At 63.7% G+C, this 12674-nt stretch overlaps 1 gene segment (V, D, J or C); it reads right to left on the bottom strand.

The window, feature by feature from the left end:
• Nucleotides 1-268: 268 nt before the first annotated feature.
• Nucleotides 269-6824, bottom strand: LOC118519254 (immunoglobulin heavy constant gamma 1-like). The segment is given in 7 exon segments: nt 269-1518; nt 3209-3339; nt 4905-5228; nt 5336-5665; nt 5797-5847; nt 6138-6443; nt 6818-6824. Coding segments are annotated over 7 exon segments (1233 nt in total).
• Nucleotides 6825-12674: the final 5850 nt, after the last annotated feature.

Raw genomic sequence — 12674 nt, forward strand, 5'->3', positions numbered from 1 at the left:
GTGGCCCTTTTGTCTGGCTGCCCGTGCTGACTAATACACACCCAACACATGCCTCTTGCTTCTGGCCATGGCCAGGGCTGGCAGCCCCTCCTGCACCCAGCCCCAGGCGACCCCTGGCCCTGCACTGTTTCTGGCTGCCTTCCTCACCCACTGGGAGCCCCAGGGCTGTGGGGTCCTGGCCCCCCACGGCGGGAGGGAGCCAATGCATGGCGTGGCCAGGCTGGGATTTCACCAGGCACATCAACAGAGGAAGACTTTCCCCAGCGAATTATGGAACTTTTCAGGATAGTTTATTGTCATCGAAGAAAAAGAGAAGAAACAGTAAAGGACATTATTGTGCTCCAGAAATTTCACAAGAAACAAGCTACCCAAGCTACAGCAGTGGGTTTCCCTTGAGTGATGGGTGTGCATTCTCTCCTGGGGGCACGGGGGCTCTGCTTCTCCTCCCCTGCCCGGCCATCTCCCATGTAGGGGATTTGACCTGGCACTCGCTCAAAGACTGGTGGAGAACCAGGCCTAGGGGTCCACCTGTCTCAGGCCCCAATGCCCGGGGGCTCTCTCTGGTCATCTTGTCTCTGCCCCCAGCTCCCAGGAGCAAGCAGGCATTCCTGCTCAGCATGACTCGGGTCCTGGGCACGGGATGGTGCAGGCTGGGCCTGCTGTCTTGGCCTCTCGGCTCCCGTCCACCTTTGTCCACTGAGGCTGCATCCCACCCACCTTGGGACCAGGTCACCAGGCCCCTCTGCAGGAGGCCAGTCTGGCTGCCATCAATCCTTCCCCAGATGGTGCCCCCTGCCCCTGGTGGGCTCCTGCAGTGGCCACAGGCCTGGGCCCTTCTCTGCATGGTCTCCTCCAGTGGAGAAGGTCTGACTGACCATTCTCAGCACGTTGGAAGCTTCTCTCTGGGGTGACAGAGGCCCGCGGCTTCCTCAGGATCTGTGACAACATGCCTGCTCTGGGGATGTCCTGCCTTCTGGAGCCTGGCCTGGAAGGGGTTTGCACAGAGGCCAGGCCCTGCCCAGACAGACACTGGGATCATGAGCCCTCCACCTCCTCCAGGATGACCGTGCACTCCGACCCCGCGGCTGTCCTGGTGAGGGCCATCTTGCCCTGATGCCTCAGTGTCCACACGGCCCCAGCAGTATCTTGGTGGCTGCTGAGGAGGGGTCAGCAGGTGTCCGTCAGCTCAGGTCAGGGGCACGGCCTGCTGTCGTGTTGAGTCTCCAAACGGGGGTTCAGGGGCAAGATGCAGCCCACGGTGTCCACGAGCCCAGAGGGTGGAGGTGCAGGCCCAGGGTGGCTGTGAGGTCAGAGGGTGGCAAGGTGGGAGGGCAGAGAGCGGGCCTGGCAGCAAGCCGAGCGGCATGAACGGATTAACCCGGTTCCTATGTGGGGTCGAGGGCAGTCCTGGACACCCGCCCAAGAGGGCGGGCCCTAGGCCCCCTGCCCGATCATGTTCCTGTAGTCGGGCACGATCGTGCGCTTCAGCTCCACCACCGAGGAGAAGATCCACTTCACCTGCAGCAGGCGGGCAAGGGAGTGAGCGTGGCCTGGAGTCTGAAGGACCGCCTCCCGCCAGGGCCTGCCCCCCACACCCGGGACCACTGTAGTGTGCGGGGGCCCTGGTGGGGATGGCATGCGGACAGCAAGGGGACAGCGAAGGGGCAGTGAGTAGTCAGTGAAGGGACACAGAGGGGACAGTGTGGGGACACAGAGGGGACAGTATGGGGACAGCATGGGGACAGCGGGCCATAGTGTGGGGACAGTGTTTGGTCAGTGTGGGGACATCATGGGGACAGAGTGGGCACAATATGGGGAAAGCAAAGAGGGAGTGTGTGGACAGTGTGGGGACAACAGGGCATAGTGTGGGGCAGTGTAGGGACAGTGTGGGGTGAGCATGGGGACAGCGTGGGGACAGTGGGCCATAGTGTGGGTACAGTGTGAGTACTGCATGGGACAGTGTGGAGACAGCGTTGGGTCAGTGTGGGGACAGTTTTGGGTCAGTGTGGTCAGTTTGGGGTCAACATGGGGGCAGTGTGGGGACAGCGTGGGGTCAGTGTGGGGACAGTTTTGGGTCAGTGTGGTCAGTTTGGGGTCAACATGGGGGCAGTGTGGGGACAGCGTGGGGTCAGTGTGGTGTCAACATGTGGACAGTTTTGGGTCAGTGTGGGGATAGTGTGGGTCACTGTTGGGACAGCGTGGGGATAGTGTGGGGACAGTGTGTGGTCAACATGGGGACAGTGGGCCATAGAGAGGGGATGGTAGAGGACAGCGTCAGGACACTGTGGGGACAACGTGGGGACAGCATGAGGACAGCATGAGGACATGTGGGGACAGCATAAGGACAGCATGGGGACAGTGTAGGGTCACTGTGGGGACATCGTAAGGACAGCAGGGGGACAGTGTAGGGACAGTGTGGGGACAGCATAAGGACAGCATAGGGACAGTGTAGGGACAGCGTGGGGACAGCATGGCGACAGTGCGGGGACAGCATCGGGACAGTTTTTGGTCAGTGTGGGGTCAGTGCAGGGTCAAAGTGGGGAGAGTTTAGGTCAGTGTGAGGACAGTGTGGTGACTGCAAGGGGACAGTGATGGGACTGTGTGGGGACAGCATCAGCTCAGTGTGGGGATGCAGTTGGGACGGTTTTGGGTCAGTGTGGGGTCAGTTTGGGGTCAATGTGGGCAGTTTTGGGTCAGTGTGGGGTCAGCATGGGGACAGCGTGGGGACAGCATAGGGAGAGTGTGGGGACAGTATGGGGACAGTGTGAGGACAGTGTGGGGACAGCCTGGGGACAGAGTGGGGACAGCATGAGGTCAGTGTGGGGACAGTGTGGGGACAGCATGGTGACACTGTAAGCTTAGTGTGAGGTCAGTGGAGGCTCTGTGTGGGGACAGCGTGGGGACAGCATGGGAACAGTGTACGTCAGTGTGGGGACAGTGGGAAACGTGGGGACGGTGTGTGTGATAGCGTGTTGATAGCGTGGGGAAAGAGGGGACAGTGTGTGGACAGCATGGGGACAACAGTGGACAGTGTAGGGATAGCATGGGGACTGCGTGTGGATAGCATGGGGACAGCATGGAGAGAGTGTAGGGAGAGCGTGTGGACAACAGAGGGACAGCGTGGGGACAGCGTGGGGACAGCATGGGGAGAGTGTGGGGACACCATGGAGACAGCAGGCCGCAGTGAGGGACGTGTGGGGATGCCCACCTTGAAGAGGGTCACAGTGGCGCTGTAGCACACGCTGAGCAGGAAGAGGGTGATGAAGATTGAGATGGTGGTCCACAGCCCGTCCAGCTCCCCATCCTGGTCCTCGGCACAGCTGTCGTCCAGGAGCAGCTCTGGACAGGAAGGGGGTGATCAGTGCCGTGCCTGCCCACTGGGGTCCTTCTTTGGGGGGCAGTCACAGCCCTCTGCCACCTCAGGTGCCAGCCTCAGCACCCCCAGCTCTCCAGCTTGGGCCTGGCTAGTGGGGACGCCCTCCTTCTCTGCTCTGTCCTGTGCTGGAGCCCTCATGGGGGAAGGCGCCCTGACCGACACACTTCCTCTTCCCCTGGGGGCCAGGTCCAGAGGGTGGGAGGGTCAGCAGAGTCCAGGGAAGGGCTGGTCAGTGTCGGGGAGTGTCCTAGAATATGAGTGTGTGGGAGCGTCAGGACAAGCTGGGTGTGGGGGTTTCGTGGATATTGGGGGGGTGCAGGTGCCCTGGGGCAGAGGAGGGCTGGTTAGTGTGGTCAGTGTGGATGAGCTGCTGAGCAGCTGACAGGTGTTGGGGGGGTGGGGACCAGGCTGGTGTGCAGGGTGAGGGTCCCCAGACCCGCTCTGGTCTGGGCTCATGGAGGCTGTCCGGGTGAGGCCCAGCGTGTAAGGCCTGTGTGTATGTGCGTGTATATGCACGTCTGAGTGTAAGTACATGTGCATGTGTGCATGTATGTGTGTGTAAACAAGTGTGTATGTACAGGCACATGTCTGCATGCGAGTGTGTATATGTGTGTATGCATGTGTGTGCATGTACATGCATGTGTGTGAGTGTGTGTGTGTGTGTGTGAGAGAGAGAAGGTGGCACTGCTCAGTGGGACAGGCTTGTTTTCAGTGGGTCTGGACTCAGCCCCAAGTGGCATCTGGGATGGTCCCTCCCCTGGGCACCCAGGGCCACCTGCCTCTGCCCCTTTGGGGCACGGGGATGAGTGTCCTCAGGAGTGGACAGGCCTGGCCCCAGGCAGGATGAAGCCAGGCAAGACCCCTGCATTTGAGGGAGGGCGGGGGCCTGTTCATGGAGTGCCTGAGGGCAAAGGAGGGCCTGTCCCCACACATGGGTCAGGCATGGCTCTTGCGTGGGCACAGAGCTACCACGCAGAGTCTCAGGAGGCCCAGGGAGCCCAGGGCAGAGGACAGGCCAGTGTCCCACAACTTGGGCTGGCACAGAGGTGGGTAGGACTGTGTGCTCATTTCCCTGAGGGCTCTGGAGGGGCTTCTGCAATCCCTGTCCATACCCTCCAGCCCTGGGCAGCTTCTGACTGGAGGGAAGACCCAGAGTGGCTGCCACCTGTGGCAAAGTCCCCTCTCCTGCCTCAGGCAACTCCTGCCCACATCCTGTGGCAGCCAGTGCAGACCTGCCCACTAGGGGATGTGGCCCCCGTGGGACCTGATCTCTCCCACCAATGGTGACCCCTTGGCCTTGGAGCCCGGCCTGTCCATGCCACCCAGAGGTCCAGGTGTCCTGAGCTCTGCCTCAGAAAGAACTATGACAGCATCACAAGGTCTCAGGGCAGTGCTGGGTGCTTTATTTCATGCAGGGGTGCCTGCCTGGGAGGTATGTACACAGGGGTGGGGGCTCTGGCGTCCTTGTGGGACCCTGAGAGCCCATGGTCGGGGGCTTGCTGGGATCCCGGGCATGTTGCTCATTTACCCGGAGACTGGGAGATGGATTGCTGTGTGTGGTGGTTGTGTAGAGCTTCATGCATGACCTCACACTTGAAGACCTCTCCCCGCTGCCATCGGTTCTTGTCCACCGAGAGCTTGGTGTAGAGGAAGTAGGTTCCATCTGTGTCCAGTTGGGGTGGGGTTGTTCGGATACTGCTCTCCGGCTCTTCCTCTCCTTCGCTCAGCCACTGCACATCAAGGTCAGGTGGGTAGAAGTCTTTGATAAGGCAGGTCATGCTGACTTTGTCCTTGGATGCTATCTCCTTCGGGGACGGGGGTAGGATGTACACATTGGGCTGATGGGCCTGCCCTGTGGGGTAAGAGGTCAGCACACATGGTCACTCCAAAGGTGAAGGGCTGGTCTTGGTCTGCAAGGCCCTGCTCGACCCTCCCTGCACCCCCCACCCTGCCTCGCACCTCTAGCCTTGGAGATGGTCCTCTGGATGGGAGATGGGAGGGCTTTGCTGTTGACCTTGCACTTGAACTTCTTTCCTGCGAGCCAGTCCTGGTGCAGGATGGGGAGGACACTGACCACACGGTAGGTGCTGTTGAACTGCTCCTCAGGCAGCTTTGTCTTGGCTGTGTGCACCTCCTGGTCATCCACGAACCAGCTGACCTGGATTTCAGGGTCTTCATGACCCAGGTCCACCACAACACATGTGACCTCAGGGGTTCCGGCAATTTTGAGGATGTCCTTGGGTTTGGGGGGAAAGATGAAGACTGAAGGTCCTCCCAGCATTTCAGGGACTAGTAATGGAGACAGAGTACAGGGGTCAGCACGTGGGTGGGCTTCCTCTTGAACATCCATTCCCCCCACCAGGTTGTGGCTGGACGCTGGCCATCTGCTTGGGGTGGAGGGCAAGGTCCTGTTGACTCACCTGGACATTTGGGACATTGCTTACAGTTGTTGTAATCACCATTTCCGGGCACTGCAGAGAGAGCAGACTGGGCATTACTGGGTATCTGGAGTGGGCACAGATTTGGGTGGGTGTAGGTGAGGGCCAGGTCTTGGGGGCTTCTCAGACCAGGGACTGGAGTGGGGGTAAGCCGCCTGTGCTCACAGTGGACCAGGTGGCAACACCCAGAGGACCTCCTTCCCGAAATGGGAGGCCTTCAGGTGGAGGAGACAGCAGTGCTTCCCCTGTGCCCTGGGGTCCAGGCGGCCAGCTGACCTGGCCTGTCTCCCAGTGGACACCCTCCCTGAAGCCCGTTCTCTCACCTTTCTTGACAATGTTGGTGCTACTAGCCGGGTGGGCCACAGTGCAGGTGAAGGTGTCACTGGGCCACCTGCTGGAGGGCACTGTCACCATGCTGCTGAGAGAGTAGAGCCCTGAGGACTGCAGGACGGACGGGAAGGTGTGCACACCACTGGTCAAGGAGCCGGAGTTCCAGGACACAGTCACAGGCTCGGGGAAGTAGCCGGACACCAGGCAGGCCAGGGCCACTGTGGAGCTGGGTGTGGTCCCGCAGCTGGGGGCCAGTGGGAAAACCGATGGGGCCGTGGCGGGAACTGCAAGAGAGGAGGCTGTGTGACCACCAGGCTCTCACCCCTTCAGGGCTGGGGCAGGACAGCAGGTGCCCAGGCTGGGGTGCCCTTGGGCCCAGTGCCCATGTGCTTCCTGGACATGTGCGACCAGCTGCCTGGCTTAGCTCTCTGTGGCCACAGGGCCTGGATCATGAGCGTGGTCTGTGCTGGGTGACCACATGGGTCAGAGTCCCCTGGGACTCAGGTCTTGGGTCCCCACTCAGGCTTTCTCTGGGTGTCCAGCCTGACTGAGCCCTCCGTCTGAGCCCAGACCTGTGGCCCCTGCTCCCAGCCGGCTCCTGCTAGTCCCCTGACCCCACTGCCATGCTGTCCCAGCCTGACTGTGCCTTGGACCAGCGGGAACATCCACCCACTGCCCATGCCCCTCAGCCCAGAGCCCTCAACAAGGCCTGCCAACTGCCCTCCAGACCTCACGTCCTCTGGGTCAGCTCTGCAGCCAAGCAGCTCCAGCCCCCGTCCCTGCCCCGAAAGCACTGGACCCTCCTCAGGCCTTCCTGGCATGGCTTCCTGAGCTCACTCAGGGCCCCTCCCAGCCAGTGCCCCTGGCCTTGGCCACCCCTGCTCTGGGGCCTGTCCAGCTCCTTGCTCTCCCCAGAGTCCTCCTTCAGCCCACGTCTTTCCTGAGCCTGTCTGCCCCTCAGGATGGGAGGGGGGGAGACTTGCCCTGCCCTGGCTGTCCTCCCTGCATGGTGCCAGCACCTCAGGGCATCTCAGCCCCCCAAACCCAGACACGCCTATCCCCTCCGACCCTGGTCCCTCTGCTAAGGCTGAGGACCCTGCTGGTGTCCCCTCCCACCCACACCCCAGGCTGGCAGCTCTGCCTCAAGCTCTGATGGGGCCCCTTGCTCTCTCCTCCACTGGGTCCACTGCCCCGTGCCTCCCCGCCTGGCTGAGGCATGTCCACCTCTTCTGTTCCTCATCCCCATGAGCCTCCAGAACATGGCTTGCGCCCCTGGACCAAAGACCTAGGCCCCCGCTCCGCCCCTCAAAGGTGGCTACCACTGACCCTTCCACCCCAGAGACCTTCCCACCGAGGTTCTAGTCTCCACCCTAAGTTGTCCCCCAGGGCCAGCCCCTCACCCTGTCCCCCATGTGCAGGGACGCTCACCTGGACCCGAGCCCTCAGCTGTACCTATAGGCTGCACCTGCTCAGCTCCCACCTAGTCCCGAGCTCCTGCGAGCTCAGTCCTGCCCTTCATCCCCGGAGCTCCTGGGGCTGCCCCTGCCCCTACTGTGTCCCAGGCCCCAGCTCACCCGCAGAAGCTCTGCCTGCTCCCCTGAGCCCCTGGGGCAGCCCCCTACCCCTCCTGCTCTCACCTGCCCCTGCTCACCTGCACCAGCTCTGCCTGATCCCCTGAGCCCCTGGGGCAGCCCCCTTCCCCTCCTGCTCTCTACCTGCCCCTGCTCACCTGCACAAGCTCTGCCTGCTCCCCTGAGCCCCTGGGGCAGCCCCCTACCCCTCCTGCTCTCCCACCTGCCCGAGCTCACCTGCAGAAGCTCTGCCTGCTCCCCTGAGCCCCTGGGGCAGCCCCCTTCCATTCCTGCTCTCCACCTGCCCCTGCTCACCTGAACAAGCTCTGCCAGTTCCCCTGAGCCCCTGGGGTAGCCCCCTACATCTCCTGCTCTCGCAAGTGTCCCTGCTCACTTGCACAAGCTCTGCCTGCTCCCCTGAGCCCCTGGGGCAGCCCCCTACCCCTCCTGCTCTCCCACCTGCCCGAGCTCACCTGCAGAAGCTCTGCCTGCTCCCCTGAGCCCCTGGGGCAGCCCCCTTCCCCTCCTAGTCTCCACCTGCCCCTGCTCACCAACACAAGCTCTGCCTGCTCCCCTCAGCCCCTGGGGCAGCCCCCTTCCCCTCCTGCTCTCTACCTGCCCCTGCTCACCTGCACCAGCTCTGCCTGCTCCCCTGAGCCCCTGGGGCAGCCCCCTTCCCCTCATGCTCTCCGACCTGCCCCTGCTCACCTGCACCAGCTCTGCCTGCTCCCCCGAATCCCTGGGGCAGCCCCCTTCCCCTCCTGCTCTCCACCTGCCCCTGCTCACCTGCACAAGCTCTGCCTGCTCCCCTGAGCCCCTGGGGCAGCCCCCTTCCCCTCCTGCTCTCCACTTGCCCCTGCTCACCTGCAGAAGCTCTGCCTGCTCCCCTGAGCCCCTGGGGTAGCACCCTACCCCTCCTGCTCTCACCTGTCCCTGCTCACCTGCACAAGCTGTGCCTGCTCCCCTGAACCCCTCGGGCAGCCCCCTTCCCCTCCTGCTCTCCCACCTGCCCCTGCTCACCTGCAGAAGCTCTGCCTGCTCCCCTGAGCCCCTGGGGCAGCCCCCTTCCCCTCCTGCTCTCACCTGTCCCTGCTCACCTGTACAAGCTCTGCCTGCTCCCCTGAGCCCCTGGGGCAGCCCCCTTCCCCTCCTACTCTCCCACCCGCCCCTGGTCACCTGCACAAGCTCCCTGCTCCCCTGAGCCCCTGTGCAGTCCCCTTAACCTCCTGTTCTCCACCTGCCCCTGCTCACCTGCACAAGCTCTGCCTGCTCCCCTGAGCCCCTGGGGCAGCCCCCTTCCCCCCTGCCGTCCCACCTGCCCCTGCTCACCTGCACAAGCTCTGTCTGCTCCCCTGAGCCCCTGGGGCAGCCCCCTTCCCCCCTGCCGTCCCACCTGCCCCTGCTCACCTGCACAAGCTCTGTCTGCTCCCCTGAGCCCCTGGGGCAGCCCCCTTCCCCCCTGCCGTCCCACCTGCCCCTGCTCACCTGCACAAGCTCTGTCTGCTCCCCTGAGCCCCCGTGCAGCCCCCTACTCGTCCTGCTCTCCCACCTGCCCCTGCTCACCTGCAGAAGCTCTGCTTGCTCTCCTGAGCCCCAGTGCTGCCCCCTTCCCCTCCTGCTCTCCCACCTGCCCCTGCTCACCTGCACAAGCTCTGCCTGATCCCCTGAGCCCCTGGGGCCACCCCCTTCTGCTCCTGGTCTCCACCTGCCCCCTGCTCACCTGCACAAGCTCTGCCTGCTCCCCTGAGCCCCTGGGGCAGCCCCCTTCCCCTCCTGCTCTCTACCTGCCCCTGCTCACCTGCAGAAGCTCTGCCTGCTCCCCTGAACCCCTGGGGCAGCCCCCTTCCCCTCCTGCTCTCTGACCTGCCCCTGCTCACCTGCAGAAGCTCTGCTTGCTCCCCTGAGCCCCTGTGCAGTCCCCTTCCCCTCCTGCTCTCAACCTGCCCCTGCTCACCTGCACAAGCTCTGCCTGCTCCCCTGAGCCCCTGGGGCAGCCCCCTTCCCCTCCTGCTCTCCGACCTGCCCCTGCTCACCTGCACCAGCTCTGCCTGCTCCCCCGAATCCCTGGGGCAGCCCCCTTCCCCTCCTGCTCTCCGACCTGCCCCTGCTCACCTGCACCAGCTCTGCCGGCTCCCCTGAGCCCCTGGGGCAGCCCCTTACCCCTCCTGCTCTCCGACCTGCCCCTGCTCACCTGCACAAGCTCTGCCTGCTCCCCTGAGCCCCTGGGGCAGCCCCCTTCCCCTCCTGCTCTCCGACCTGCCCCTGCTCACCTGCACAAGCTCTGCCTGCTCCCCTGAGCCCCTGGGGCAGCCCCCTTCCCCTCCTGCTCTCCGACCTGCCCCTGCTCACCTGCACCAGCTCTGCCTGCTCCCCCGAATCCCTGGGGCAGCCCCCTTCCCCTCCTGCTCTCCGACCTGCCCCTGCTCACCTGCACCAGCTCTGCCAGCTCCCCTGAGCCCCTGGGGCAGCCCCCTTCCCCTCCTGCTCTCCGACCTGCCCCTGCTCACCTGCACAAGCTCTGCCTGCTCCCCTGAGCCCCTGGGGCAGCCCCCTTCCCCTCCTGCTCTCCACTTGCCCCTGCTCACCTGCAGAAGCTCTGCCTGCTCCCCTGAGCCCCTGGGGTAGCACCCTACCCCTCCTGCTCTCACCTGTCCCTGCTCACCTGCACAAGCTGTGCCTGCTCCCCTGAACCCCTCGGGCAGCCCCCTTCCCCTCCTGCTCTCCACTTGCCCCTGCTCACCTGCACAAGCTCTGCCTGCACCCCTGAGCCCCTGGGGCAGCCCCCTTCCCCTCCTGCTCTCACCTGTCCCTGCTCACCTGCACAAGCTCTGCCTGCACCCCTGAGCCCCTGGGGCAGCCCCCTTCCCCTCCTACTCTCCCACCCGCCCCTGGTCACCTGCACAAGCTCCCTGCTCCCCTGAGCCCCTGTGCAGTCCCCTTAACCTCCTGTTCTCCACCTGCCCCTGCTCACCTGCACAAGCTCTGCCTGCTCCCCTGAGCCCCTGGGGCAGCCCCCTTCCCCCCTGCCGTCCCACCTGCCCCTGCTCACCTGCACAAGCTCTGTCTGCTCCCCTGAGCCCCCGTGCAGCCCCCTACTCGTCCTGCTCTCCCACCTGCCCCTGCTCACCTGCAGAAGCTCTGCTTGCTCTCCTGAGCCCCAGTGCTGCCCCCTTCCCCTCCTGCTCTCCCACCTGCCCCTGCTCACCTGCACAAGCTCTGCCTGCTCCACTGAGCCCCTGGGGCAGCCCCCATCCCCCCTGCTCTCCCACCTGCCCCTGCTCACCTGCACAAGCTCTGCCTGATCCCCTGAGCCCCTGGGGCCACCCCCTTCTGCTCCTGGTCTCCACCTGCCCCCTGCTCACCTGCACAAGCTCTGCCTGCTCTCCTGTTGCCCTGGGGCAGCCCCCTGCTTATGTAGCCCTCCCGACCCCTGCTCATTCACAGCCACTCAGCCCAGGTCCTTGGAGCTCATGGATCACAGCAACCCCCTGCCCCTCTTGCCCTGTGATCCTTCTCCCACAGGTCCCTGAGTTCAGCCCCAGACTTCTGTGTGTCCCAAGGCTGCCCCGCCTCTGCTGCCCATCCCAGACCCTTTAGCCCAGGTTTGGCCTCTGACCCTCAGCCCCTGGACTCCTGTAGCATGTTGAGCTCCCTGAACAGCCTCCCTGCTGTCTGGGTCCTGAGCACATGGGAGCCGTACCAGCCCCGCCTGGTCTGCTCCGCTCATCTGCTGCTCATCTGGTGCAGCCCAGGGCCTCATGGCCAACACCTCTGACCCTGCCCTGGGGCTTGAGCCGGCTCCCTTGGTCTGGACAGGACCCTCAGTCCACCTGGTGTCCTCCTCCTCCCCTGTGCTGAGCCAGCCCCTTTCTGTGTCCTCACCTCAGACCCATCTGTCCATGTTGGCATTGGTCCTGCAGTGGCTCAAGCTGGTCCAGCCCCCGGCTCCCAGCACAGGTGGTGAAGGGCAACCCTCAGGCTTCTGCCCACCATGCCCGTCATGGTCCTTGAAGGTCCCGGTCCTGGCCCCCCTCTGTCAGCGTCTGGTGCATCCAGCTGTGTTGGTGTGGGTGAGCCCCTCCCGTGCCTCCCTCGTCCCTCTCCTGGCGGTGCCATGGACTTCAGGCAGCCTGCCTTCCCCCGTGCGGGCTCACCTGCTCCAGTCCCTCCATGGGGTCCTGAGGGCCTGGTGTTCCTCAGCTCCTGTAGCTGGTTCTGCTGTCCCCACCTCAGTCCCTCGTCTTTGCTCCATGCAGATCGCACTCAGCATGGTTGGGGCAAGGGAGCCGCTCCCCTGCAGCCATGCTCGCCCTTGCACCCCACCTCCTCCCTGCTGTGGCCCCAGGCACACGTGGCTCCTTGTGGCTGAGCTCTGTGCCCACAGCCCTGCTTCCTAGCCTCCAGGCAGCCCTGGGAAGACTAAGAACAGGATTGAAACCAAGAGGCTTGGCTTGCTTCCTGAAGTTCCCTTTTCTTCTGGGTGGTTTCTGTCTCAGAGGTCCTGGTGGGGGGGAGTCCGGACACAGCCAAGGGTGCCCAGGTGGGTGTGTGGGGTGGGGTGTGGTGGGTGCCCGGGGGCCCAAGGGAGAGCACAGGAACCCCCCTCCACAGGATGCTCTTAGCTCTCTGCCTCCTGCAGGGATATGCTTGCTGCCTGCTCCCCGGCAGAGCAGTCTAAGCTGCTCTCAGCTGAGCCCTGCGGTGCCCCCAGCCCTGGTGGGCTCCTCCTTGTGCCCTGGCGAGCTTGCAGCGTGGGTGCAGACTGTCCCACCCGTAGCCTGCGGACCAGCCCTGGGCTTGCCCTGTCCACACAGCAGGATGGCCTCCCAGTAGAATCGTGTCCTCCTTTGGCTCCATCCATGCCTCGGCTCTAAATAATCTGACATCTAATTGCATGTTTGGAGGGCGGTGTATCTGAAGGGAGCTGTGTCCCGGGTCCCCACACCCAGCGGAAACCAT

Source organism: Halichoerus grypus, chromosome 8 (assembly GCF_964656455.1).
Source record: "Halichoerus grypus chromosome 8, mHalGry1.hap1.1, whole genome shotgun sequence".
NCBI lineage: Eukaryota > Metazoa > Chordata > Mammalia > Carnivora > Phocidae > Halichoerus > Halichoerus grypus.